This window comes from Arabidopsis lyrata, assembly GCF_000004255.2.
Source record: "Arabidopsis lyrata subsp. lyrata unplaced genomic scaffold ARALYscaffold_6, whole genome shotgun sequence".
In the NCBI taxonomy this organism is placed as follows: Eukaryota; Viridiplantae; Streptophyta; class Magnoliopsida; order Brassicales; family Brassicaceae; genus Arabidopsis; species Arabidopsis lyrata.
This window is the reverse complement of record NW_003302550.1, coordinates 8,333,338-8,358,280: the sequence shown is the minus strand read 5'-3', so window position 1 is coordinate 8,358,280 and position 24,943 is coordinate 8,333,338. Positions and strand designations below refer to the sequence as shown.

The following is a 24,943-nucleotide window of genomic DNA, read 5'->3' as shown; positions in this document are numbered from 1 at the left end:
TGTGTTTGGCGACAAAGGGAATAATCTTATTCACAACCAAACTGCTATCCCGACTTTGACGTCATCTCACGCACAGAAACATTAGCCATTGTTCACCGTAAATACTCTTTAAGATTGTTGTGTATCGACGTTGTATCTCCGGGACGTAACGAACGTGAACTTGGATAGAGATTGAATCGCGCACGAGAGCACTTTCCTTAAAGAGTATTTCGACCCTTCTCAAGCCTTGGGTTACACGAAATCCCTTCTAGGATAAGACAATCAAAGTTCTCTCTTGTTCTAGGCTAAGACACAAGAGAAACAAATAGAGCTTTTTGTGTTTTGTTTTTGTGTTTTGCACTAAAGATTAAGACAATCTTTAGTCTCGTGAATCTCTCTTTTCTCCTCTTCTACTCTTTCTTTGACACAAGAGAAACAAAGTTTATATATGGTTCAAAAGTTGTGACGTACGTTTGCAACCGTACGTTTAAATAATAACCATAAATTGAATAGTTGCAATGGTTAATTTAATAACCGTCGGTTTACACTTAAATTTATAACAAAAAATGAAGAAATTCAGAGGCCTTATTGTCTTTTGGCTTCACTGATGGATCCATAGCTTTCATTTTCTGAGATTTGCTTTTATTTGATGTTTCCTTGCTTTTTATTATTTTTTGGCAAGGTTCATCTCTTTCGGGTCTTATATTTTTGTAACACCACATCTTTCATCTAATAATATTTACTAACTTAGAAAAAAAAAAAAAATGGAGTAGAGTGGACTATGTTCATAGGTGATAGTGAAACTGTGAATTCAAGGTGAGTTCATGACCAACGCAAAGTTCGCGAATTCATAACTTGTTAGTTGAAATCATATGATTGGATATGGGCTGGATCAAGGAATTGTTTTTTTGATTAAATTTGTCATGAACACAATTATTTCATATATTCATCTGACTTGGTTTGTTACAAACACAAATAATGGGATAGAAAGATTAGAGAAAATAAAGTATTCATAAAAACTTTATTTATTTGGTTTGTTACAAACACAAATAATGGAGTATTATTTGTCATCTACTTCTTACATATATAGTTAGTTTTTTTTTTTTTGGACAAATATATATAGTACGTTAATAGTATATATTTCATGTAAAGTATAAAAACTTCAGTTATGTGTATTGTTGTGATTCTCATTAAAACACTATCACGTAATGAATATATTTCGACTAGTGCCTGATCTCTTTACTTCACACTCAATCTCACAAGAACATTAGCAAATCGTTTCAAGAAAGTGAACAAAACAATTGCAAATGATTTGAGGAAGACGAAGTGGAATATGCATGAGAAAGTTTACAAATTTAAGTTTTAGGTGAACAACCTACTAATTCATAAGTTACATGATTATGTTCATTTGATGTCCTCGTCAGGGGTAGACCCATTAAATTCACATAATCTTATTATTTTCTTACTAGTCTTATAATTTTTTTTTTTTTTTGACATTTTTAGATCGACAAGGCCCGATCTATAGCCAATCCCTACTACGCGGGGTAACGCGACTTAGTGGAGTCGAACTCCGATGGAGAAAGCGGAGTCAAATGGACTTAACCACTTGACTAAAGGCACATCTCCCTTATTAGTCCTATAATCGAATGCGGTGAACAAGAAAAAAAAAATGCACCCTGAATATTTTCATTTGTGCACCCACTATTTCTTTTGTTTCCACATAATCGATTTTTGATTAAAAACCATTAAATAGCCAAAGGAGTTTTCCATTATGTTGTGTGTTTTTTCTTTTTCTTTTTTAAGTATTAAATGTCCACCTGTAAAGATTTATTTCATTTTCTTATTGACTCGGATAAATTTCATCATTTATCATACCACTAAATGAAATTAATGATATAAAAACAATTATAATATGATCATGAACAATAATGTTATGTGACTTTTGTCATCATTAAGATCAATACCACAAACTCTGCTAACTGCTATATGTAGAATCTGTTAAACACAAACTAAAAAAAAAAAAAATACTACATTAAACCGGATCTATCAACCAACTCACTCACAAGTCGATCCTAACTAAATTCCTAATTGACGTAAACCAATCCGGTCCATGAGAATGAGTAACATGTACCCGCCTAAGATATTTGTTGCCAGCCAAAATTGAGAAACTGTTGAATGAACTGTATCGTGTGGGCAATATTGTAAAATTAACTCATTTTCGAACAAAAGCGAAGCCGTGGGACCCAAGGCAGGCTGTCACAAAATGGCGGACCCCAACAAATTATCAAATCCAATTCAATAAATTAATCATTTTCCCCTCACAAAATATAAACCTAATTTGCCAACGAAGTTAAACCAAAAAAAGAAGATCTCGCTCACCGCCTCATTTCCTCGATCTCCGTCTTCCTCATTCTCCGTCCGTCGCAGAGCATCGCTCGAATTAGGGTTTCTGCTGTGCGAAGATGAGGGAAATCATTAGCATTCATATCGGACAAGCTGGGATCCAGGTCGGAAATTCGTGCTGGGAGCTTTACTGTCTCGAACATGGAATCCAGCCCGACGGAATGATGCCGAGGTATAAACCCTAATTCGCTCATTTCTACTCTGTTTCTGTGGATCGGAAGTTTTTGAGAGACGAATGTTTTTGCTCTGTTGTAGTGATACTACAGTTGGTGTTGCGCACGATGCGTTCAACACTTTCTTCAGCGAGACTGGTGCTGGGAAACATGTTCCTAGGGCTGTCTTCGTTGATCTTGAACCCACCGTTATCGACGAAGTTCGTACTGGTACTTACCGTCAGCTTTTCCATCCTGAGCAGCTTATCTCTGGTAAAGAAGATGCTGCCAACAACTTCGCTAGAGGCCATTACACAGGTGAGAAACCATTTCATGCTTCTTATAACTTGATAGGGTTCTTCAAATGGTACTTACAATGCTTCTTTTAACTCTCTAGGCTTCCTTATACTTTGTTAGGGTTCTTCAAATGGTCCTAAATCTTATATTATTGCAGTTGGAAAGGAAATTGTGGATCTATGCCTTGACCGTGTGAGGAAACTTGCCGACAATTGTACTGGCTTACAAGGATTTTTGGTGTTCAATGCTGTTGGTGGTGGAACTGGTTCTGGATTGGGTTCTCTGTTGTTAGAACGTTTGTCTGTAGATTATGGAAAGAAGTCTAAGCTTGGTTTCACCATTTACCCTTCTCCTCAGGTACTCTTTTTTTTTGCTAGAATCTGAAGTAGGAGCTCATTACATTACATGTTTCTTTAGTGATGTAATTTGGTGATGAAACTTGGTTTTGAATGCATTGCTTTGTGATGTCAGGTTTCTACTGCTGTTGTAGAGCCTTACAACAGTGTTCTCTCAACGCATTCCCTTCTTGAACATACCGATGTAGCTGTCCTCTTGGATAATGAAGCCATCTATGATATTTGCCGCAGATCCCTAGATATCGAGAGGCCAACCTACACAAACTTGAACAGGTTGATATCACAGATCATTTCATCCTTGACAACATCGTTGAGGTTTGATGGAGCCATCAATGTGGATATCACTGAGTTCCAGACCAATCTTGTCCCATATCCCCGTATCCATTTCATGCTCTCATCTTATGCACCAGTCATCTCAGCCGCAAAAGCTTACCATGAGCAGTTATCAGTCCCTGAGATCACCAATGCCGTGTTTGAGCCAGCTAGCATGATGGCAAAGTGTGACCCGAGGCACGGAAAATACATGGCATGTTGTTTGATGTACCGTGGAGATGTTGTTCCCAAAGATGTTAATGCTGCTGTTGGCACCATCAAGACAAAGAGGACTGTACAGTTTGTTGACTGGTATGATCTAGAAATGGAACAAGTTGCTTGCTATTGCTTTCTACCTTCATGCTCTTTCTGTAACCAATTCTTTTGGCATGGGTTTTGTTTTGCAGGTGCCCGACTGGGTTCAAATGTGGAATCAACTACCAACCTCCAACAGTCGTTCCAGGAGGCGACCTTGCTAAAGTCCAGAGAGCTGTATGTATGATCAGTAACAACACAGCAGTTGCAGAGGTGTTCTCACGGATCGACCACAAGTTTGATCTCATGTATGCGAAGAGGGCATTCGTACACTGGTATGTCGGTGAAGGAATGGAGGAAGGTGAATTCTCTGAGGCACGTGAAGACTTGGCCGCACTGGAGAAAGATTACGAAGAAGTTGGTGCTGAAGGTGGAGACGATGAAGAAGATGAAGGTGAAGACTATTGACACCTTTTCTCAAAAAAAAAAAAAACTGCAACCAAAAAGTTTTTTCGTTTATCTGTTTTCACTTTTGATTCTTGTTGATTGTTTTAATCCTGTACAATATTCGTTCGGCCTTCGTGTTTTATCTCGGTTGGATACATTTTCATTGGTAGAGACCATTGCGAGTTCCCGAGTTCATTATCAAGCTTTTGTTGTACCAAACCTTTATTATCTTCTGACAGTTGTCCATCATTTCTTTGAGTATACTCTTCTCTATCCGGCCACCAACATCTATCCACGTTTCTCTATGCGTTGCTGCAGCTACTCAACGAATTCTAACGAACAACATTGATTTTCGCAAACCAGCATGAGTATTGTCAATTTGCATCAGAAAGACTACTCTACTGGTCCAGTAGCTCAAATACGGCGTGAAAAATGCCAAAAATCGTTTTAAAAATCAAAAACTTCAACTACGAAAGATCAATGAAAACCGAAGAATTCTTTATTGGACGCCCCTAAGAAACCAAAAATTGTCACAAAATAATATAGTAATAAAACTGATTATTTTTTTTTAACGAAATTCATGTGAAGGTGTAATAAATAACTCTAAATACTTTAGGATTGCGTAAATCCGAAAAGTGAAAAGTAAAGTCCAAATTAATAAATTTAGAGGGAATTAACTAAAAAAATGTCTGGCTTAGATCAGATCTCATAAAAAAAAAAAAAGCAAGGGTTTGGTGTAATATGTAGTTCAGTTGGGTACTGTTAATATAAAAAGCCCACAAGCTTCACTTCATCGTCTCCTCTCCACCACCAAGTGAATCTCTTTCTCTCTCTTTTTCTCCGCGGAAGGAATCTCTTCTTTCTGGTTGCGTTTGAGTCCGTACGAAAAACAAAAAGGAGAGAGATGGCGGAAGAGAAGAAAGCTCCAATTGGTGTCTGGACTACCGTGAAGCCCTTCGTCAATGGCGGTGCCTCTGGTATGCTCGCTACTTGCGTTATCCAGCCGATCGACATGATCAAGGTATGTCAAATGTTTACGGATACACATTTCTATATCATCCTGTTCTATGTCGAAGCTCTTTAGATGTAGAATTCTTGCTTGATTTGCTGGTACTGATATCGGCGAAATCTGTAAATGTCTTGTTTCATCAGATCCGAGTCTGAAGATTTTATCTCTCAGATCTGAGTTTTGTGTTTGGGTTATAATCAAATTTCATTTCTTGGAACATATTCAGACTCGTTTGAGTGTGAATTGTTGCTGTTGATTTGTTTAGAGGAAATGTTTTAGTTCAGATCTGGATTTTGATTAGAAATACGTTCTTAGGTTGATAGCAATGTGCAATTCTTAAAAAAATGACGTGATGTGTATCTAATGAATGAAGTAATACTTTGTTTCTGGTGGTGAAGGTGAGGATTCAACTAGGTCAGGGATCTGCAGCTAGTATAACCACCAACATGCTTAAGAATGAGGGTTTTGGTGCCTTCTACAAGGTATACATTATATTTCTGGATGTATCTTGATGCAATTTACTTTTCTATTGGTATTCTGGTGTTGATGTTATGACTTTTGTTCATCTGTAATGTATATGATGTCTGCATTTCGGATCTGAGTCTCAGCTATTCATAGAATTGATTTCCTTAACTAACAGTTGAAGATGTCTCCTGAGCTTATTTGATGTGATTTTTTTCTAATAGGGATTATCTGCTGGTTTGCTGAGGCAAGCAACTTACACCACAGCCCGTCTTGGATCATTCAAGTAAGTTATTAATTTGTCTATTGTCTTGAGCCCATCTAATTGAATGTTACGGATAAATCATCCTCTCTCCTGTCATTATATTTTATTAGGTTGCTGACTGCAAAGGCAATTGAGTCTAACGATGGAAAGCCTCTACCGCTGTATCAGAAGGCTCTATGTGGTCTGACAGCTGGTGCTATTGGTGCTTGTGTTGGTAGTCCAGCCGATCTTGCACTTATCAGAATGCAAGCTGATAATACTTTGCCGTTAGCTCAGCGCAGGAATTATACCAATGCCTTCCATGCGCTTTACCGTATTAGCGCTGATGAAGGAGTTTTAGCACTTTGGAAAGGATGTGGGCCCACTGTGGTCAGAGCTATGGCTTTGAACATGGGAATGCTTGCATCTTATGATCAAAGTGCTGAATACATGAGAGATAATCTTGGTCTTGGGGAGATGTCTACGGTCGTAGGTAAGCTGCTCTTCCAAGTTTCTTATACACTTTTTCTTTTTTTGCTTGTTATACTAGTTCTGCACTAGACTTAACAAGAAACCTTTGTCAGTATTTTCATATGGTCATGTAATCTCTGTATGATATATAGTGTAGGTAAAATAGATATCTGAGTTTGGTGGTTGTTTGGTTTTTATTTCCTTTGGCAGGGGCAAGTGCTGTTTCGGGGTTCTGCGCTGCGGCTTGCAGTCTGCCATTTGACTTTGTCAAAACTCAGATTCAGAAAATGCAACCGGATGCTCAGGGAAAATATCCATACACAGGTTCACTTGATTGTGCGATGAAAACCTTAAAAGAAGGGGGGCCTCTGAAATTTTACTCAGGTTTCCCTGTTTACTGTGTCAGGATTGCCCCTCACGTCATGGTATAATAACTCTTATCTTCCTTTTTTTGTAATGTTATTCTACGAATCCCTTCGAGATTGCCTCAAAGATAGTTGGTGATCGGGTTTTCTTTTGGCAGATGACATGGATCTTCCTGAACCAGATTACGAAACTTCAAAAGAAGATTGGTATGTGATCTGAGAGGAACGAAGACAGCAGCACAAAATAAGATGAGAAGAACGAAAACACAATTGGAATTGTGTTCATTTGCTTTTTAATCATATACATAACCTGCCTTAAAAGCGTATTATTGTAGCTGTTTAAAACTTTGATTTTTTGTTTCCGTCGGTGATTGGTCCGATGAATTATAAAATTTTCTTCTTTGGTGGAAGTTGAAGACATAAACCAGAGATTTTAAATTTTTTCATGCGAAGCAACTATAAAACCCTCTGAACGATTTTAAGAACATTTGGAAACAATAAACATTTGAAACGTGATGATGTGAAAATATTTAAGATGCTTAGAGAAAAGCTTGTTTCTAGTTTCTACACTAACAAAAAAAGTCAAGTGCAGGGTTCCCAAATAATTGTTTTGAAACACCAAACATTTGCATCAGCAGACAAGAACATTGCCCCAAAACTCTGCCGATAACAACCACCTGAGGCTTTTAGGTAAGAAACATGCCTACTTTGCGACAACTTCTTTGTGAGCTTTGAATGATAAAATCACATTCCAAGCCAAAGCCACTACGTTTGAAGCAAGTACCTGCAATAATTCATATATAAGGCATCGATGCATCCTCAGAGCCAGTGAACAAACTTTAGCAGAATGGTGAATAACATCAGTTACCAGCAAAATCTTGCTAAGCCTACTAGCTAGTAGCTTATGTCATTCTAGTGTAATTCATCTCAAGATCAACATGTCAAAGATGCTTTTAACAAGTGCTCAACAACATGAAAACGCGTAATAATTTCTCAAAGATTATACTACGCAGAGGATTAACAGTGTGTGGGTCGTTATGTATGAAGCATATCATCAATTTTAACCGAATTGTATTTTTCACACTCTCACGTTTCATGTAGTCACAGAGTTTAATATCAAACCTGGAAGTTCTGTGGAACAAATCTGAAGTTAAGAAACTGAAATGGTATCCATAGTTGCCAATTTGCTAGCACTGCACCAGTCCACTCCTACACAACCAGAAATTCATGGATTCAATTAGAATACCGATACAAAGTATCATCGTGGAAATATTAAGTTTAATTAGCTTTTAATCCAACCTGTTGTAGCTTCGGTATGGCATTTGATGGTTTTCCTTCAAGTGTCACAACTGCTGATAAGAAAACTCCAACAAAAATAGGAGCAAAAACAAACTGCAAAAATAAATATTGGTGTTAACACATATGAAGCAAGATGGGGAACAAAATTGTTGGATGGAGAATAGGCAAATTTGCTACCTGATCCAGTAAAAGTCGTATAACTGCGCCTGATAATCCGGAAGCTGTCACCACTTTGCTCAAATACAGATACCTAATGGAGCAGAGAATAAGCATAAGTGATATACCAATGGATGCATAAGTCTCTTCAACTGAACAACCACTTAGCAGAGAAGTAAGATAGCTTTCGCGGTGTCATAAGAGTGAAAGGTCCACGGAAATACCAGAAATGCAATGCTGGTCCGACTAGTCCTAAGCCCAACAAGGTAAACGTGAGTGTCCTCTTCTTGTCCAGTGATGAGGTCTTATTGATTGTAAGCTGCAACCAAATGTAACACGAATAAGCAATGTTTCTTTTCCAAGAACCACATAGCTAACAGAAAACCATAAACCATAGAATAGGAATGGATTTTTCACTACAATATCCGGTATCTCTAAGAAAAGATAGCACAGCTCAAGTTAAAGTCTGTCTGTTCAGAAATACATAATGCAGCTAAAGAATACTGTGAATCCAAACTTAAAATAGAACTACTGAGATTCAAGCACACTATTAAGAGAGTTACCTGACAGATCACATCTCCAATGAGGGTCAAAAGTGCTGAGGTCACAGCTTTAGTCAAAACAGGAGAATCTGAGAGAAGAGCCAAGTACCTGAAGCAAGCACCACAGAAAAAGGCACAGAAAGTGCATTGATGCTCAATTCAAAAGTAAGGAATCATACTAAAAATAGTGTTTTGTGAGTATCATTAACATCAATGAAATTTCCAATGTCTGCTTCAACGAATTAAGTTTCAAAGAAACATCTTTACACAAGAAAATGAGTAGATACAGGAAGAAGTAAGCTAATTTACCATGAGACGAATGACCACTTCTTCCCGTTTCCGCCGCTACCTTCACCATCACCCCCATCGCCGGAACCACCACCACCACCTGAACCACCTAACCCGCCAGAACCACCTGAACTTCCACCTGAGACCGAAGAGACCCGACCCAGATGCCCAAACCCAGTTCCGGATCTCCCCGACAAATTGCTACGACCAAAATTCAGTGAACCAACATATTTGTACCCAAACGAAAGAGCCCTGCTCGAACTAGCTTTATACATTGCCCTTCTACCGGAAAACGCAAGAACATTGAAAGGGAGTGGTGGTTTCCGGGTTAAAGTGATGGGGTTAAGCATTGTGGTTTCGTCTGGTCTGAAACTGAACGGCGAGGACGACTCCTGAATCCGTAGTGCAGAAAGAAACATGGTGATATTTTGGGCTTTAAGAATGGGCTTTTTAATGGGCCTCAAATGCATTGGTGCGACGGTGTTAAATTTCGCCGGAGTGTGTGTATTGATTGATCTCACCGGAAAAGTTTTAGGGTTTAACTTTAATCAAAAGAAACAAATTTTAAGCAAAAGAATGTAGCATTGGATTACAAACACACTAAAACTGAAATTTGGATATGAAAAATTAAACTTGTGGCAGAATCTGTCTTCATTATGTTCACATCATTGTGCTGATGCAATTTAAGCTTTCTTGTATCATCTCAATTCACCTTTTAAGACGAGTGATGCTTGTCTTATAGCTCTAGAGACTCTCCAAATCTGGTGTTGAACATATTCCCAAGATGCTTTAGTGTTTAGCTTCTTTGCATTGTCAATTGCATCATCAACTCCAGGGAATGATTTCGATCCGTAACCGTAGTCATCGTACGTCGATGGTCCGTATATCAAATGCTTGTACCATGGTCTTTCAGAGAGTCCATCTCGGTCTGTTAAAGCTCGTTCCGCCATCATTAATCTGTCATTAAGCTCTCTCACTTTAAGAGCTCCTTTAACTGCCTGCACAGTCCACTCAAGACTACTTTCAATAACCAATATACTTGTCACTTTGTCAAAATGTTAACTAGCAACCATACCTCTTTCTCTATATTTATATATTGTGCAGCCGTAGATAGATCTTCGATCGATTTTATCAATGGATATACATCTATGTTATGGCCTAACTTCTCATTCTCCAAATCTTCCGCGCTTTTCTGTTTATGTAGAACAAATACCATTATGAAATATCTCGCTCATCAATTGATTTGGCCATATGTTTTATAAATACCAATTAGTTACCTTGAGTTCTAGTGCATAGGAAGTATAGTTGAATGGTAAGATTTCCTCATCTGCTAACCGAAGAGCGACCAAACCAAGAACACTAGCCATTGCGACATGTCGCTGAAACATAGGGTCTCCAAATTTTTCCATCCAAGTGAAGTCATCATACATAGAGTGATAGACTGGATAGCCTGTTCTTTATGGTTAATGTTTGCAATAATCAGTAAAAAAGCTTATTGACTTGGTGTTTATACAACAGACCATGGTTCATCAACTGTAAGTGTGAGTGGCTGATTCAGAGATTTACCTCCTCCAAAGGACATGTCAACTCCTGGAACGCCAACATGTTGTACAAATGATGCGTAATCCGAACCTCCGCCCCCTAATCTTCCGATCTTCACATACCAAGTAAACAAATCAGTTTAACATGAGACAAAATTCATAATCTAAGCTAGTCTCTTCAGTTACCACAACAGAGTTACTTGATCCTATCCACGAATCATAGATTGTTTGCGTTGCGTTATCTGGATCCCGGACCTGCAGATATTTAACCAAAAAGCTTGATTTTGTGTCCTTGCAACAGAAACAGTTATCAATTGACCTTCAAGATTAGCTCAAAAGATTGCTGCTATATTACTGCCTCTGAAAGTACCTCTTGAGCAGCTATTTTTATCAATTCATCGAGTTGTGGAGTTGCTGAGGCATGAAATCCGGGGCCAGATACCGCACAATCTACATTCAGGTAGGCCACTGCTCTTGATGTTAGCATCTCTCTGTTTTCTTCTACCCATTCTGTTGACCCAATCTACATAAAAATTACATCAACCCCAAATTTCTGCTGCTTTGACATCTCAAAAGCACACATATAAAAAGTGAGGTAGAGACCAGGCCATACTCCTCAGCATCCCAATTGCACAGAATAATCGTCCGTCGAGGCTTCCATCCTCTTTTCTGCAGCTTATCTAGTCTTTGTGCAATCTACAACAGTTTCAAAAATATCTCATTGCAATGGAACCATTTAAAACTTTCAGCAAATACATGTTGCGGAAACTTTTACTCACCTCCAAAAGTACTGCAGTGCCACTGTTCGGATCAACAGCTCCAAAAGTCCAAGCGTCTCGATGGTTCCCAAGAATCAAATATCTAATCAACTCATTCATATACAATCCCTAGTAAGTTAGTACAATCAGAAGTTACCTAATTAGTCTATTTCCATTCACTATTGATAATGTACCTATCAGGCTCTTCTTCTCCTTCAATCACTCCAATAACATTCTCAATCTGGGCTATAACAGTTTCCCCCTGAAACCAAGACCTATAGGCTATAACTAAAACCCCTAAAGTAAGTAACACACATTATCTAAAACACAAACTCACAGTATAACTCAGGTTCAAGATTCCAGGTCCAGGCCCCACTGGATAAACATCTCCATCACCAACATCTCCGACAACCGTCTTCAAAATCACTTCTGCATCAGCAGCCGAGACAGGCAACGACGGTATAAGCGGAACATCACCGCTCAATTCAACCGCCTCATCCGACAATCTCTCACACCCATCAACACTTGCCCACCCAGGAGTCGTTGGATCACCTAACCCGTTATAAACAGTACCTACTTGAACCCCACTCGGTGGCATCCATTTACTCGCCGGAAACCACTCATCTCCGCCGTAGTCTCTCTTATCAGTATATATCACAGCACCTACAGCTCCTGCCTCGTAAGCGTTCTTCACAATGTCTCCTCTGTATATCTGACCGTACCTCGCGATTACAACAGCTCCAGAGACATTCACACCCATATCTTTCTTGAGTCTCAAGAAATCTTCCACTCGTCCATAGTTTGCATAAACCACTGGACCTGAAACATTACCTGACTTAGCGTATCCATGAAAAGTAGGCATCACTTCATTAGCATAAGGATTGTCTCCGGCTTGTTCTTGTTCCAGCAAGAAAGTGATCGGCTTTGCGGATTCTGTGGGCGTTAGTACCAAAGAGCGATGAACTGGGTAAGTTAGAGATACTTGGTAAGTAACAACGTGTGATTTGAGTGCATAGGAGGTCAAAACAGAGCGAACATATGCGGCTGCTTCAGCGTTGGCCACTGTACCGGCTACATGAGGGCGGCGCGTGAGGGTACGGAGGTTTAGAGCGACGGAAGCGTTGTCGGAGAAGGAATCAGAGAGGAAGAGCTCGTGGTAGTGAGACTTTGGTGAAGAAGAGAAGAGGAAGAAGGAGTAAGATAAAGCAGCGACTATGAAGGCTAGAGGTTTTGATTTCGACATCAATGGAGCTTCTTCTTAGATAATCATATCAATGGAGAGGGTTTTTTCTGGTTGTTGGCTGTTTGTTTAGACTTAGTGTGATGGCTTTTCCAATTATTGATCTTCGGAGGAATCTTTGTACTTTAATATCATCTTCACTTAGAATATTGATTAGGATACATAAATTATTACCACATCATACTGATTTTGGGTCCCATTTGTGACAAAACATAAAATAGTTTTTTTAGTGTGCTATTGTTTAAGTGGTAATTAAAATCATAAAACCCAATTTCCAAGTTTTTGTATTCTCCTTCTCTTTTTGATATCAATTCTTACTAATCAAACTTATAATTGAACATTAGTCTCTTACCAATAAAAATTAAAAATGTACACCTTTTGACTCGACTTAAAAAAACAATGAAAGTATTGGAAAACTCCTTTCAGCGTTTCAGGTGAGTGGAAAATACAAAAAAGACCACTGATAAACCATTTGTACATAGATAATCATGTCATTTTAAAACACATCCGCCAAACCTAACTTATTACATAAAATTAAGGTGAATTTGAATCTAGAATATTAATCATAAAATCCATGTTAGGTTGTCCGAACAAGACTTGTATCATCGATCAAATATACAAATCCGTTTCAAAATACATAATATTGGATCACTACACAGGAATTCTTAATTACATGCTTATCTTCGGAAAGAAAACATATATAAGTGGTGTATCCCAAGATGGGACTTGGTCGGCAATGTTTGGCTGTTGAATGGACGTCGAGTCACTGGAATGAGGTGCGCATGTATATGAAATGTTTAAAAAAATTGTTTTTATTTTATTAAGGGGAAAATGAACATTTTTAATTAGGTGGAAAATTAAAACGACAAAAAAAGGTGTAATGGTTAGAGTTTGATCCATTCAGAGCCGTCGATAAAGGTAAGAGAAAGAAAAGGCTTAGCTTCTTCGTCGGTGAGCTCTCTTGCCCAAGCCACCCTCCCTCCATAGTTTGCTCCTGCTCCCGTGCACTTGTACTGCCCATAGAACACCGTCCTGCACGATATTTTTTCATTTCACAATTACTTTTTGTTTTCTTCTTTTAAATGAGTTTTTCACATTTTTTTCTTCTATGCACGCCTACGTGAATGGCCTTAAGTTTCAATAAATCTATATACAAATGCATGCGCACACAAACTAAATATACTCTTATCTCAAAAGCAGTTTTTTTGGGGTAAAAAGACAAATATGAAGTCGGTCTGAAATGTCATATGTGTAGTGGTGGGACCCATGACTCTGGAATGGATGAGGCAACGAGATAATGTTTTGTAAAGTTGGACTGAAATGTGTTGTACATTTGTTATCAAGTATCATCGTATGGCATGTTCTTTCAAGCTTGTTGAGTCAGAGCTATGCCGACTATCTTTGGTCATATGAAATTTAAATGAGACCAAAGAGAAGTAAAGTAGACTTACATCTCGCGTGAAGGGTCGCCCCAATTGTACCAGCCTCTAGGGAGGATGATGTTGTCCATATAAGTGTAAGCAAAGACGACTCTTGAGAAGGGACCCCATGCCCTCCCAAGATATAAAACCCCTGTCCCTGTCACCTTACACTTTACGAAAGAGAATCCGGTGTCCTCTAGCACACTGCTCCTCCCCTGTGCCGTCACTGCTCCTAGCTTATCCGCTATCGCGTGCACGTGACACCCCTACACACCACTTTTATTAGAGCAAGGACCAATCTAAAATTGCTACATAGTGTTCTAAGATATGTTATGCGCTAATCGAATACAGAGACCACACTAAGTGAGAATGCTTACCTCATACAGAGAAAGGGCATTGCCAAAGATGAAGTCAACTGATCCCTCAATGTAACAATCTTTGTAATAATGTCTTCCCAAATGGTCATAGAGAGTGTCTTGAGCACCAAGCATTCTACACCCGAAAAATGCGGCATTGTCTGCCGAAATTCTCAGTGCCACCGCCTGTTTGCCAACTGCGCCCGGTAAGGGGACTGGGGTCGTATTCTACATACATATAAGAACGCTAAGATGGACTCAAAACTTATACGTTCGAATAAATTTGAACACATGTAGTATGTATATATGGTAATAATTAAGTAACCTTGAAAGTGATGTTCTTAGCGACAAAGAAAGGAGAGTTGACGGCGAAGGAGGCCGAGTTGTAAGTGCCCATGGGGTTGCCTTTTGAGTCAGGGGTTTGTGCTGTGTCTCCCCATTCCACTGTTGTCTTCTCTGCTCCTTCTCCTTCTATTGTTATGAATGCCTTCATTGGGAGTATGTTCACCTTCTCCCTAGACACATTTTCCAACATTTTTTCATTATTTTTCTCAAATTTGTATAGTTCTTTTATGCAATCTTAGATATAGTACGAAATAGTTTGCATAAAGTTCTAAAATTATGGACAGTAAGCGTGGAGCGTATATGTGGACCACTTATGCGCTTTATAACTCGCAAAGGCCCAAAATGTCACTAAAAAAAGTCAATTAATTTCCTAGAGATTATTATACATAATACATCCAGCTTACAAAATTCCGAGTTCACGTGATCATATAGTGTTGATTTCAAGGGAGAGATCATTGATTGCTACTTTATTTTATATTATTGGCAATACGTTTTTAGACTCTCTTTCAATTTCATAATTAATTTTGGCTCATGCAGATGCAGGAAAGGACGAACAAAAAAGATATGGAATCCCCCTCATACTACTTAAATAGAATGAAAACAAATTGCAAAACTGCTAATGTATACAGACAAAACTCTAGAATCTACGGTTCATGGCTGTTGGAATATACTTACATCCACACATTGAAATAATAATATGAAAATATATCTAAAGATGTGGTATCAATTCGGAATTCATCAGTTTGCAAACTGTACAAAACACTATTTATTTGTTTAATTATATATCTGCAAGATCAACCTAATAAATATGATCATGTCTATCAGATTTAGAGAGAGAAGGTAAAGTTTGTTATTTCTCATTAAGATGTAAATGTATATACAAGGTTGTTTATATACTAAATAAGATTACATGTATAAAACTATGTATGTACAAGTATACACTATACTATATCGTACTAATGTCCTCTATATTTACCTTATTACAAAAAAAAATGTGTGGTTGGAAAAAAATGACGAAATGTTGAAAACAAAGGAGGATAATATTCAAATAAGTTTTGATCATTATAATGTAATTACACCACTAATTACCTGACTGATATTAGATCAGAGCTGTTAATTAATTATGTAATGTAGTGGAAGAAAGACTTGTGCTTACTTGTAAACTCCGGCATGGACTTTGATGACGACACGGACAAAGTTGATGAGAGGGAGAGAATCAATGGCGTCTTGGATTTTAGTGAAGTCACCTTTATTGGATTTCTTGTGGACAGTTAGTGTATAAGAAGGGAAGAGTTTGTTCTTGGCTGCCTTGAACACTGAGTGTTTAAGGCTTCCAACGAATCTTACCCATTTCATGAACTCATCTTCCGGGTTTTGTGTCCGATCGCTCGTCGTGTTCACATTCTTCTGGTTTCTTGGTCGTAATCGTAGACCTTTGGTGTGGCATTTTGTTTGCTTTGAACAAAGAAGGATAACGAGAAGGAGGAGAAGGAGAAGAAATAAATTGGGAGCTTGGGTTGAATTGAATTTGGGCATCTATACGACAATTAGAATCAAATACAAAAGAATAAGGAGTTTTTTTTTTCTGTTTTTGTTTTTTTTTGTGTTTGCCAAAGATACAAAGTAGGACCAAAACAATATATGGCTATGTGATTTCTCAATACTATGTATGTGTATATATAAATGTGTGTGGATGTTGTTAGAGGTTTGTCGAGTGTTTGGTACTTTGGTAAGGGAATTAGGTGAAAAGAGACAGAAGGGAAGAGGTCACGGGGCGGTTCCACTCACATCCACGTAGAATGAGAAGCCTAGCTAAATGCCAAATATAAAGACAAGGAACCAACCCACAAGAAAGAAAAGAAACCCAACCCACATTGACGTGATGCTTATTTCTTGTTTATTACACTGAGCAACAAAAGCTAATCCCGAGTTACTTATACCATATGTGAATTCAATTTTATGTTCTATTTAGTCAACAAACAAGTTGAACATGAGCAAAAACTAAGTTATAACAAAACTTTAGTAATAAAAATAAATAGAGAGACATATAATTTTTTTTTTTAGATTTTCATGCTTTTAAATTGAGACTTTCTTATGACCTAAAATGTTTTAAGCACTTGGTTAAACACATGGGTTACCTGCGGAAGAGAGCCTAAGTTAGTGGTCACGACCGTCTAGATCTCTTTTTGGACATTGTAGATCGACTCCACTTCTCCACATGGAGTTAAAACTGTTTAATTGGCAAAAGGATGTGGATGTGGATGTGGTTGGATACATTGACGATGGTATAAAACTGGAATACATAATTTTGTGGGTACAGATATTTACTTAGGATGTTAGATGTGCACACATTTTTTGTTCAACACATATGTACATACACAACACAATTAACTTAATACCTAATGCACTTACACGACAAGTGTTATACCACAAAATACTTTCATTATGTTCATGAGTATACATTTGATGTGGCAATAAACATAACATATTAGTTTAATGCGGAAATAAAATATTCACTGTGGATAGCATTATTTTTAGTTGTTTGCACTGCTGCGTACCAAAGTCGCATGCTACCACCAACAAAAACTATTAATGAAATGTGGAAGTGAAGATAAAGTATTGCAACGGCGAATTGGTGATGAGTGATGAATGATGAATGATGAATGATGAGAGTCCACTTAGAGGTGCACATTTAAATTTTGTGTTGTGAATAGTTTTGTGCACAACTAACTAATTAAGGTGGCTTTTTATTCTCTTCTATGAATTGATGGTGTCTTTCAGTGCCCGTGACTCCTCTATTATAATCCTTTCTTGTTGCTTTGTGGTAGGGACATCACTCTTCTCGTGATCTTTGGTTTCCCATCAATGCTTATTTTATTTATTTGTGGGGAATATTCAGTTATACAGTATTTGATGAATTTATAAATTTGTGATGTAGTGGTCGGAAGATTTAAAGAGATTCAAGTGCTCTCAATGCAATTTCCCGTTATTGAAAAAGAAAAAGGAACCAAACACCAAAGTAAATAAGCCAAAAGGACGAGTTGGTCACAAGTTTTTAGCATCATAAGTTTAGAAACCAATTGTTTTTATTAATTTCAATCTTATAAGAATAAAATATATAGTTTATACCGAGCCATCTGAACCACCTATATCGAACCAAACCAATACTTATCCTATCTGTTGCCACAATGTGCCTTTCGACCAAGTATTTTCATTCACTGTCATCTACTCTTTTGGGGGTTTTAAGGAGTTTTCGACCTGCAAATGTTCATATGTTTGGTGTGAGTGTTTCTATTTCCCACCTTTCTTGTAGCCGTCTTTGAGTGTGACCGTCCGGTTAAACACAAGCTTTCCCGGGATAGAGTCCTTGTCAACCGTGTAATAACCTAATTCATCGCAAGCAACGGTGTCAAAGTGTATTTCAGGATTAAATATACCACTTAGTTGTTCATCTAGAATTGCAGAAAATTACCTAGCCTCTCGAACTGAAATGTGTCCCCAACGGCAGCATCTTTAATGGTTGATAAAGCATAGGCATCAGAAACTACCACTTTGGAGTTGGAGTTAATGTCGGTGAGCCAATCATCATTGAGTTCAGCTGGGTTCTGTTATGGTAAAAGACATTGTTTTTAGCTCAGGGAAAATCTTTGTTACTCCGGAAGTACAATACAACAAAAGCCAGACAACAATTACCTCGGAATTAAAGAGGTTCTCAAATGAACGGACTTCAACCTTAATGGGCTCTTTTCCTGGTGAAGATGCAGGGACCCAGTGTAGAACACCCTGCAGATAACGGAAACGATTAATACGTGCTACACAATTGCAGAAATTATTGAGATGCTTAAAGAATGGAGTAACGGACCTTTGGCTTTATCTTTTTCTCAGGATCATACTCCACATGGATCTCACTAACGGTTTCAGTGTCATTAGCAAAGACAACGTTGGTGCACTTGATTGGGAAAGCGTATCTGCAAACAGCAGAAAGTTCATTGAGTCACAGATTAATCAAATTCAATGCCAAAAGTAATGATGATAAATGATAAGTGTGCGTTTTCATACCGAAGCAAGGCTGATTTACCAGGGGCAAGTCCAAAATAATTTTTTGAATCCTCCTTTTGGAAGTCAGATTGCTCAATGTATATAACTCTAGAGAGCGCAACCTAGATCAACCAACCCAACATAAAAAGGATCAGCAAAAGAGCAAACCGTTCCACTATGTGTAAGAAATTTGTACTTTGTGAAGCTTATTGCACCTTGTAGAATGCTGAGGGATCATCGTTCTGAGCATCAGGCCATCTTTTAGCATCAAGCTCCATAACCTTGTCTGCTTCCAAATTGGTGATAACCACCTTAAGAGGATTCAGCACCACCATGGTGCGGGGAGCTGTTTTATTCAACTCTTCTCTAATATGATGCTCAAGACGACTCACATGTATCAGGCTACCATCACTTCAATAAACAACAACATATAGCAGATTTAATAAAGTTAAGTAACAAAAGCCAATTCGTATAAGTTACTTCAGCCTTCATATATATATATATAGCAGACCTTCTGGTAATACCAAGTCCTCGTACAAATGCATTAATCGCAGTAGGAGTTACACCTCTCCGCCTCAAACCAGCAAGTGTTAAAAGACGTGGATCATCCCAACCATCAACATACTTGTTTGTCACAATGTAGTTCAGCTGCAGCAAAAGAAAAAAAAATGATCCAACCAGCATGATTTATTGCAAAGAACAATAAAAGTTTTTCACAAGCAACTTAAAGTATTTTAACAACCTTATGCTTGGACATAACAGTGTTTGTGACATTCAACCGCGAATATTCCCACACATACGGCATGTAGAGACCCAGCGAGTGTAATAACCAATAGTAAGAAGCACGTCTGGTTTCAAATTCAAGAGTGCAGAGCTACATTTATGCACATAAACGAAAATGTCAGAAACCACATAAGTAGTGTTTCGAACAGCAGATGATTCAGATACAAAATGCAGCATTAGAACTCATGCATTATATCAACAGCTAAAAGAAAGGGACAAACCGAATGTGTTATATTTTCAAGAGAATCAACAATGCAGTGGGCATAATCATAGGTCGGATAGATACGCCATCTGTCACCAGTATGAGGATGAGGTGTGAACTGCAAAGCATACAAACAAGTCAGACAGCTAAAGTCTAGAGAGATCATATTGCTTATACGTAACCAGAGATGATTCCAGTTTCACTTGCCTTTATACGATAGGCAATAAGGTCATACATATTACAATTATCACTCTTCATGTCTTGCTTTAATCTTAGTGTGGCCTTGCCCTCGTCGATCATTCCTAGTCTCATTTCGTCAAAAAGCTCTAGAGATTCTTCAATAGGCCTTTCCCTCCAGGGGCTGTTCATTTTCTTCTCTCTGTACTCTTTTATCTCCTCAGCGTTCTGAAGGTAGATGAACAATTCTTCAATAGAATAAGTTCTCTGTGTGGAATAAGTTGCAGTGCAGCTTCGAACAAAAGCATGACTACTAAATGGAAAAGCAAATGTAATCCATATATGAGGAGGTTTCAACCGATTCAACCTGATGATCAACATAAGCGTGACCTCTTCGAATCAACTCCACTGCCAAATCATACAATTCTTGGAAATAATCACTGGTGTATGTAATCTAGAAGAAAACAACGGGAACTATCAGATGAATGTAAACGCAATAATAAGCTACGTACAACAGAAAATAACAATACCTTGAAGGGTTCCCAACCCATCCAATTAACAATTTCTTCAATGTGACTAATATACTCTTTCTTTTCCGCCTCAGGATTTGTATCATCGTACCTATAAATTCGATATTCACATAAGTGCTTATAAAAGAACAATGATTGCTACAGAAAAGCAAAAGATGTAAGAAACCCAAGTAAAAGCGCCCAAGAATTTTTTCACCTTAGATAACACCAGCCCCCTCGCTCCTTTGCAAGACCAAAATCAACAGACATAGCCTGAAAGTACAACCATTAAATGACCATAGAAACGTAGGCCTTCCCAGCGAACAGCATGCAAAGTATCTCAACCTCATTTCATGTATACTTTACCTTTGCATGTCCTATATGGAGATAACCATTTGGTTCAGGAGGGAACCGGGTATAAACTTTCCCTCCAGTCACCTTGAGATGTTTGTCAAGCACTTCCTTCGTATTGCTACATCTGAGCACAGAGCCGTCACTGAAAAGCACTTCTGTGTGAACCTGAGAATACAAATGAACAAAAACTTACATGGTCATAACAACATTTCTGCCACTGACTCTCCATAAGCATTTGTTGAATGCATTGCTGTAATGCTAGATATGAATTCATCCATGACTAAACCAAAAGTTCATATCATACATATTGGCATCTTCCATTAGTTTTGCAAAGGTACATTTTTCCCAACTGTAAAGTTTCACAGAAGCTCATGCCGTCGTTTTCAACATCACCACATTTAAAGACAATCAATACAGACCATACTATTCTATTCTTGTTATCATTCAGTCAGTACATAGATGAATGATTATCAATGGAATACAAAAATGTAGGACGTGGACTTAAAAAATCTCAATAAAAGAAATCACTAAACATGAGAAAAGCAGTGAGTTACCTTAAGATTTTCCTTTGGCTGAGGGAATATAGAATATGGATTAAGCTCCTCTTCAGATGGATGTGGGATAGCTTCCAAAACAGCTTTCTTTTCATATAGTAGCCACGGAAATGAAGTATTAAAATCACAGCATACACAAAAGAAAATACATTGAAATGAAACCTACGCTCACCTCTACTTTGGTGGGCTTCTCTTTCTTCTCCTTCTTTTTTGTAGGTTTCTCATTGTCAGCAGCTGTTTTCTCGCCAAGCAATGCATACAGTTTTTCTTCTATGACTCTCTATTACAAACATGGGAATGGATAAGAAAACTAAAATTTCGTATGTGGCTAGCAAAGAACATCATCGGCTGCTAAAACTATGAACTCACCCTAACAGTCTCAGGATCTGCCCATGGCAAACTTTTCAGGACATGTCCGGTTAATTTACCCACTATACCACATAAATACGTCCTGTTCAACAAAGAAACATTATAAGCTGGTTATACAAGAATATTATAGAGAAGCAGGGCAATATGATATGCAGAGCAATATGATATGCTTAAAAGAAACAGAAAGGGTCAGCCAATGAGGTAAAAAAACAACAACTAACCACTAGTTCTGTACCGCTGCTCCAATATTGTTTTCATATTTTCTTCAAAAATTTGTTTAACTGTTTTCTCAATATCTTCTGGGGAAACTTCAACCGCTGTTCCAGAACCATAACAAAAAAAATTCACCTCCAAATCCATGGAATACAAAGAAAATTCTAACCCCCAAGCATTGTGTTAATAATAAAGAAAACGGAAACCAGTTTCTTCTCTAGAAGCACGGGGAGAAAAGAAAATACATATTGAATCCATACTCATAATTTGCATTCAAAAAAGTTCTTACCAACACCACATGCCTCCTCAAACTCATTTAGGTTAAGTCCTCAAGACCAGTATTGCCAAAAAACGAATATGCAGCATCCAACTGGGATGATGTTTTAATCTGCAGAAAAGAATCGAAACGAATTTAGCCAGTTCTGAACAACCAAACCAATTCAAACCCAAGAAAAGGTAGTTCAGCTACAGAGAAAGTCAAATCAAGGAGCAAGATGGCAACCTTAGAAGAGACAATGTACTCGAGCAATGTAGGACGATGCACGAGAGCCTTTCCACCGTACTTAGTAACGACCTATTGTTACACATTATTCCAAGGCGAGTATAAACCTAAATAAGTTTCTTCAAGCATTGACAAATATATTCCGGCAATTCTGAATGTGTAACATCTTTTTTACTTTGTCAAAATTGGAATTAAGATAAATCAAAATATCTCACCCAGTACAATAGAATTCCAGTAGTTCGGTCACATCCATCAGTGACACGAGCCTGTACACAAGACCATTGTGTAGTTAAGAGATCAAATTACGACAGTTCATACGAAAGATGGATCAAAACCAACAGATTAGTTCTCTTCTATCCGATTTCATCAGCGAAAATCAGTAACGAGGGAAGATGAAGAGAGAAAGTACTAAGGAGACCTGATGGATGAGGGCAGTGAGATCGGAGGTGAGATTTCTGTTGTTTTTCACAATGTCGCGTGCGGTTCGCTCGTCCAAACCAATGCAGAGAAAGAGCTCGAGAGATTTCTCATCTTCGGGAACCATGGCCCCGAGAGAAACTAGGGTTTGATGATGATGGCGCCAGAAACTAGAAAAATCTTCACGCCGGCAACAATCTCTTTTATAATAAAAATAAAAAAAAATAAAAAAGGTTATTTATTATAAAAAAGAAAAAGAAAGAATGTATAGCAGCAATTAGCAACCAAAAATCAATGATATTCTAATTAAAACTATCTCACAATCTAAATTCATTGTTGAAAAATCCAAGCTTTGTTCACGTTTTCAGAAAATCTTACATATTAGGGTCAGGCTAAATAGGGGAAAATGTCACAAAACAGAGTTTTTGTCTTTTTTTTCTAGAGAGGAACCAAAATTTTATGCTTATTTCGCTTACGAAGAAGAGAAATCAAAGCGTTAGAAAAGTGGTTGTATGAATGTGAAGTGTACCCTAAGCTGTTAATTAAGGTGAAATAGTGTGAGTTTGATTACAAAACCTTGGTTTTATTTAAATAAGGTTGCGACGAAAAAACAGAATTATGATTTGATTTCATATATCAAGTGTAATTTGTTTTTTTTGTTTGATTTATAGGAATTTAAGGTTGAATGATTTACTCATGAGTAATTTTATTTCTTCGCTTCATATGAACTTGTTTCAATATGTTGACTTTCTCCTCACACAAATATTGACTCCTCACGATTTGAAACAAAGCAAGTAATTTGAGGTAGAGGCGACCAAACTTTTTTTTTTTGGTAAAAGGTGAAGTATTTATACCATTTTCAATTTTGCGACAGCGAATACAGAGGTAACAAAGAAGAAAGGAAAACCAAAAACTACACACTAAAGACCTACGAATACAAGAGAAAACACGACAAAGAAATACGAAAGCGAAGCCACTAGCAGAGACAAGAAGAAGAAACACCGATTCCGAACCGTGAAGCACGGACATTTGCGTAATTGCCGCAGCTCGAAGGAGCTCGAGTCCTCATCGTTGTTGCCACGAGCAAACCATTTCCCGAGGCAGTCCTCAAACCTCAAGAAAGACCGCCTACAGCTTCTCCGAAGACTAACGCAAAAACGGGATCGCTAGAGAGACCTAACCGCACCCGACGGCACGGGAGCGTCAAAGATGACCAGAGAAGCCGTCTCTGTTCACCAATCCTGAGCGTGAAGCCACAGGAGACATCTCCCCGGGATTGAGAAGGGCAACTAGACGAAACCGCCGCCTCTATTCAACCACAAAGCCTTACCAGCTCGAACCACTAAGTAAATCAAGCCGCATCCAAACGAAGAAAGAACAATACAACACCACAACCAAAAACCCACTCCAACCGATGCAAACAACACCGGAGGACCACAAGCCGAGGAGAACCTTACCGGAATGAGCCGAAAAAGCCCAAAGCCACACCGGAGAAGGTCCAAGCCGCCACAAACTCTGGATGAACCGCAGCGAACCGTTAATGACGAATCACACAAAAGCCGTGAGCAACACAGCGGTGAGGAGGACCTCGCCAACAACCACCGCAGGAACCAGCCTCGAACTGCGCCGCCAGCCAACAAACGAACTCCGCCACAACACGAACACCAAGCAACCGTGACCACCATGCCACGACGAAAAGCAGATCTGAATCGAATCCAGCGATGCACCACCAGAACCCAGATCTGAGCAACTAACCCGCCGAGAGGTGAAGAACAGACCCAACCAGACAACTCATCGAAACCACAACCCTAGCCGGAGACAGGAACCCACACGCGAGGGAGATCTGACCATGAGTGCTGTCAGAGACAAGCTGGTTTCCGCCGTCCTCAAGCGAGAAAATCCAGCACCTCCAACCACCAAGCCGTGATTCTCCACGAAACACGCCACGGAACCACTCCAACAGCCACCACCAAGAGAAGCCAGAGAAGACGGAGAGCCACGGCCAAAACCGGCAGAACGCGAGGAAGAAGACGAAGACGGAGATTGGCGAGAGAAGCTAAAACAGAAATAGAAGAAAGAAAAAGCCCTCTCCGGTGCCGGAGAAGCACACCGGAGAGGCAAAGCGAA

At 38.6% G+C, this 24,943-nt stretch overlaps 6 protein-coding genes across 6 annotated transcripts; 2 read left to right on the top strand and 4 right to left on the bottom strand.

Annotated features, from left to right (window-relative positions):
* Positions 1-2,267: 2,267 nt before the first annotated feature.
* LOC9310030 (tubulin alpha-3 chain) lies at positions 2,268-4,462 on the top strand. Its single transcript, XM_021021884.1, has 5 exons — positions 2,268-2,554; positions 2,638-2,852; positions 2,989-3,188; positions 3,303-3,811; positions 3,907-4,462. Exons 1-5 carry the CDS (start codon positions 2,442-2,444, stop codon positions 4,220-4,222), a joined length of 1,353 nt encoding a protein of 450 aa, XP_020877543.1. The 5' UTR covers positions 2,268-2,441; the 3' UTR covers positions 4,223-4,462.
* Positions 4,463-4,914: 452 nt separating this feature from the next.
* LOC9307975 (mitochondrial dicarboxylate/tricarboxylate transporter DTC) lies at positions 4,915-7,263 on the top strand. Its single transcript, XM_021021885.1, has 6 exons — positions 4,915-5,222; positions 5,609-5,692; positions 5,897-5,958; positions 6,048-6,409; positions 6,598-6,812; positions 6,911-7,263. The coding sequence occupies exons 1-6, from the start codon at positions 5,106-5,108 to the stop codon at positions 6,965-6,967; spliced, it is 897 nt and encodes a 298-aa protein (XP_020877544.1). The 5' UTR covers positions 4,915-5,105; the 3' UTR covers positions 6,968-7,263.
* Positions 7,215-9,435, bottom strand: LOC9307974 (protein sym-1). The gene is made up of 7 exons (XM_002871859.2): positions 9,059-9,435; positions 8,771-8,858; positions 8,432-8,526; positions 8,229-8,301; positions 8,052-8,144; positions 7,875-7,961; positions 7,215-7,536 (listed from the first exon to the last, which is right to left on the bottom strand). Exons 1-7 carry the CDS (start codon positions 9,385-9,387, stop codon positions 7,456-7,458), a joined length of 846 nt encoding a protein of 281 aa, XP_002871905.1. The 5' UTR covers positions 9,388-9,435; the 3' UTR covers positions 7,215-7,455.
* Positions 9,436-9,554: 119 nt separating this feature from the next.
* On the bottom strand, positions 9,555-12,698 carry LOC9307973 (probable glutamate carboxypeptidase LAMP1). The gene is made up of 10 exons (XM_021021883.1): positions 11,674-12,698; positions 11,531-11,598; positions 11,358-11,439; positions 11,182-11,274; positions 10,949-11,101; positions 10,765-10,833; positions 10,604-10,691; positions 10,315-10,487; positions 10,113-10,229; positions 9,555-10,035 (listed from the first exon to the last, which is right to left on the bottom strand). The coding sequence occupies exons 1-10, from the start codon at positions 12,577-12,579 to the stop codon at positions 9,736-9,738; spliced, it is 2,049 nt and encodes a 682-aa protein (XP_020877542.1). The 5' UTR covers positions 12,580-12,698; the 3' UTR covers positions 9,555-9,735.
* Positions 12,699-13,116: 418 nt separating this feature from the next.
* LOC9307972 (probable pectinesterase 53) lies at positions 13,117-16,622 on the bottom strand. Its single transcript, XM_002871857.2, has 5 exons — positions 15,855-16,622; positions 14,679-14,868; positions 14,375-14,581; positions 14,028-14,263; positions 13,117-13,608 (listed from the first exon to the last, which is right to left on the bottom strand). The coding sequence occupies exons 1-5, from the start codon at positions 16,232-16,234 to the stop codon at positions 13,461-13,463; spliced, it is 1,161 nt and encodes a 386-aa protein (XP_002871903.1). The 5' UTR covers positions 16,235-16,622; the 3' UTR covers positions 13,117-13,460.
* Positions 16,623-17,700: 1,078 nt separating this feature from the next.
* On the bottom strand, positions 17,701-23,004 carry LOC9307971 (glutamine--tRNA ligase, cytoplasmic). Its single transcript, XM_021021882.1, is given in 23 exon segments — positions 17,701-18,084; positions 18,171-18,303; positions 18,392-18,481; positions 18,561-18,666; positions 18,758-18,858; positions 18,952-19,147; positions 19,248-19,384; positions 19,479-19,610; positions 19,741-19,839; positions 19,929-20,126; positions 20,266-20,352; positions 20,429-20,519; positions 20,625-20,680; positions 20,774-20,926; positions 21,316-21,402; positions 21,488-21,595; positions 21,685-21,746; positions 21,906-22,001; positions 22,187-22,222; positions 22,225-22,285; positions 22,400-22,471; positions 22,615-22,665; positions 22,818-23,004. Coding segments are annotated over 23 exon segments (2,373 nt in total). The 5' UTR covers positions 22,944-23,004; the 3' UTR covers positions 17,701-17,989.
* Between the last annotated feature and the right edge of the window lie 1,939 nt (positions 23,005-24,943).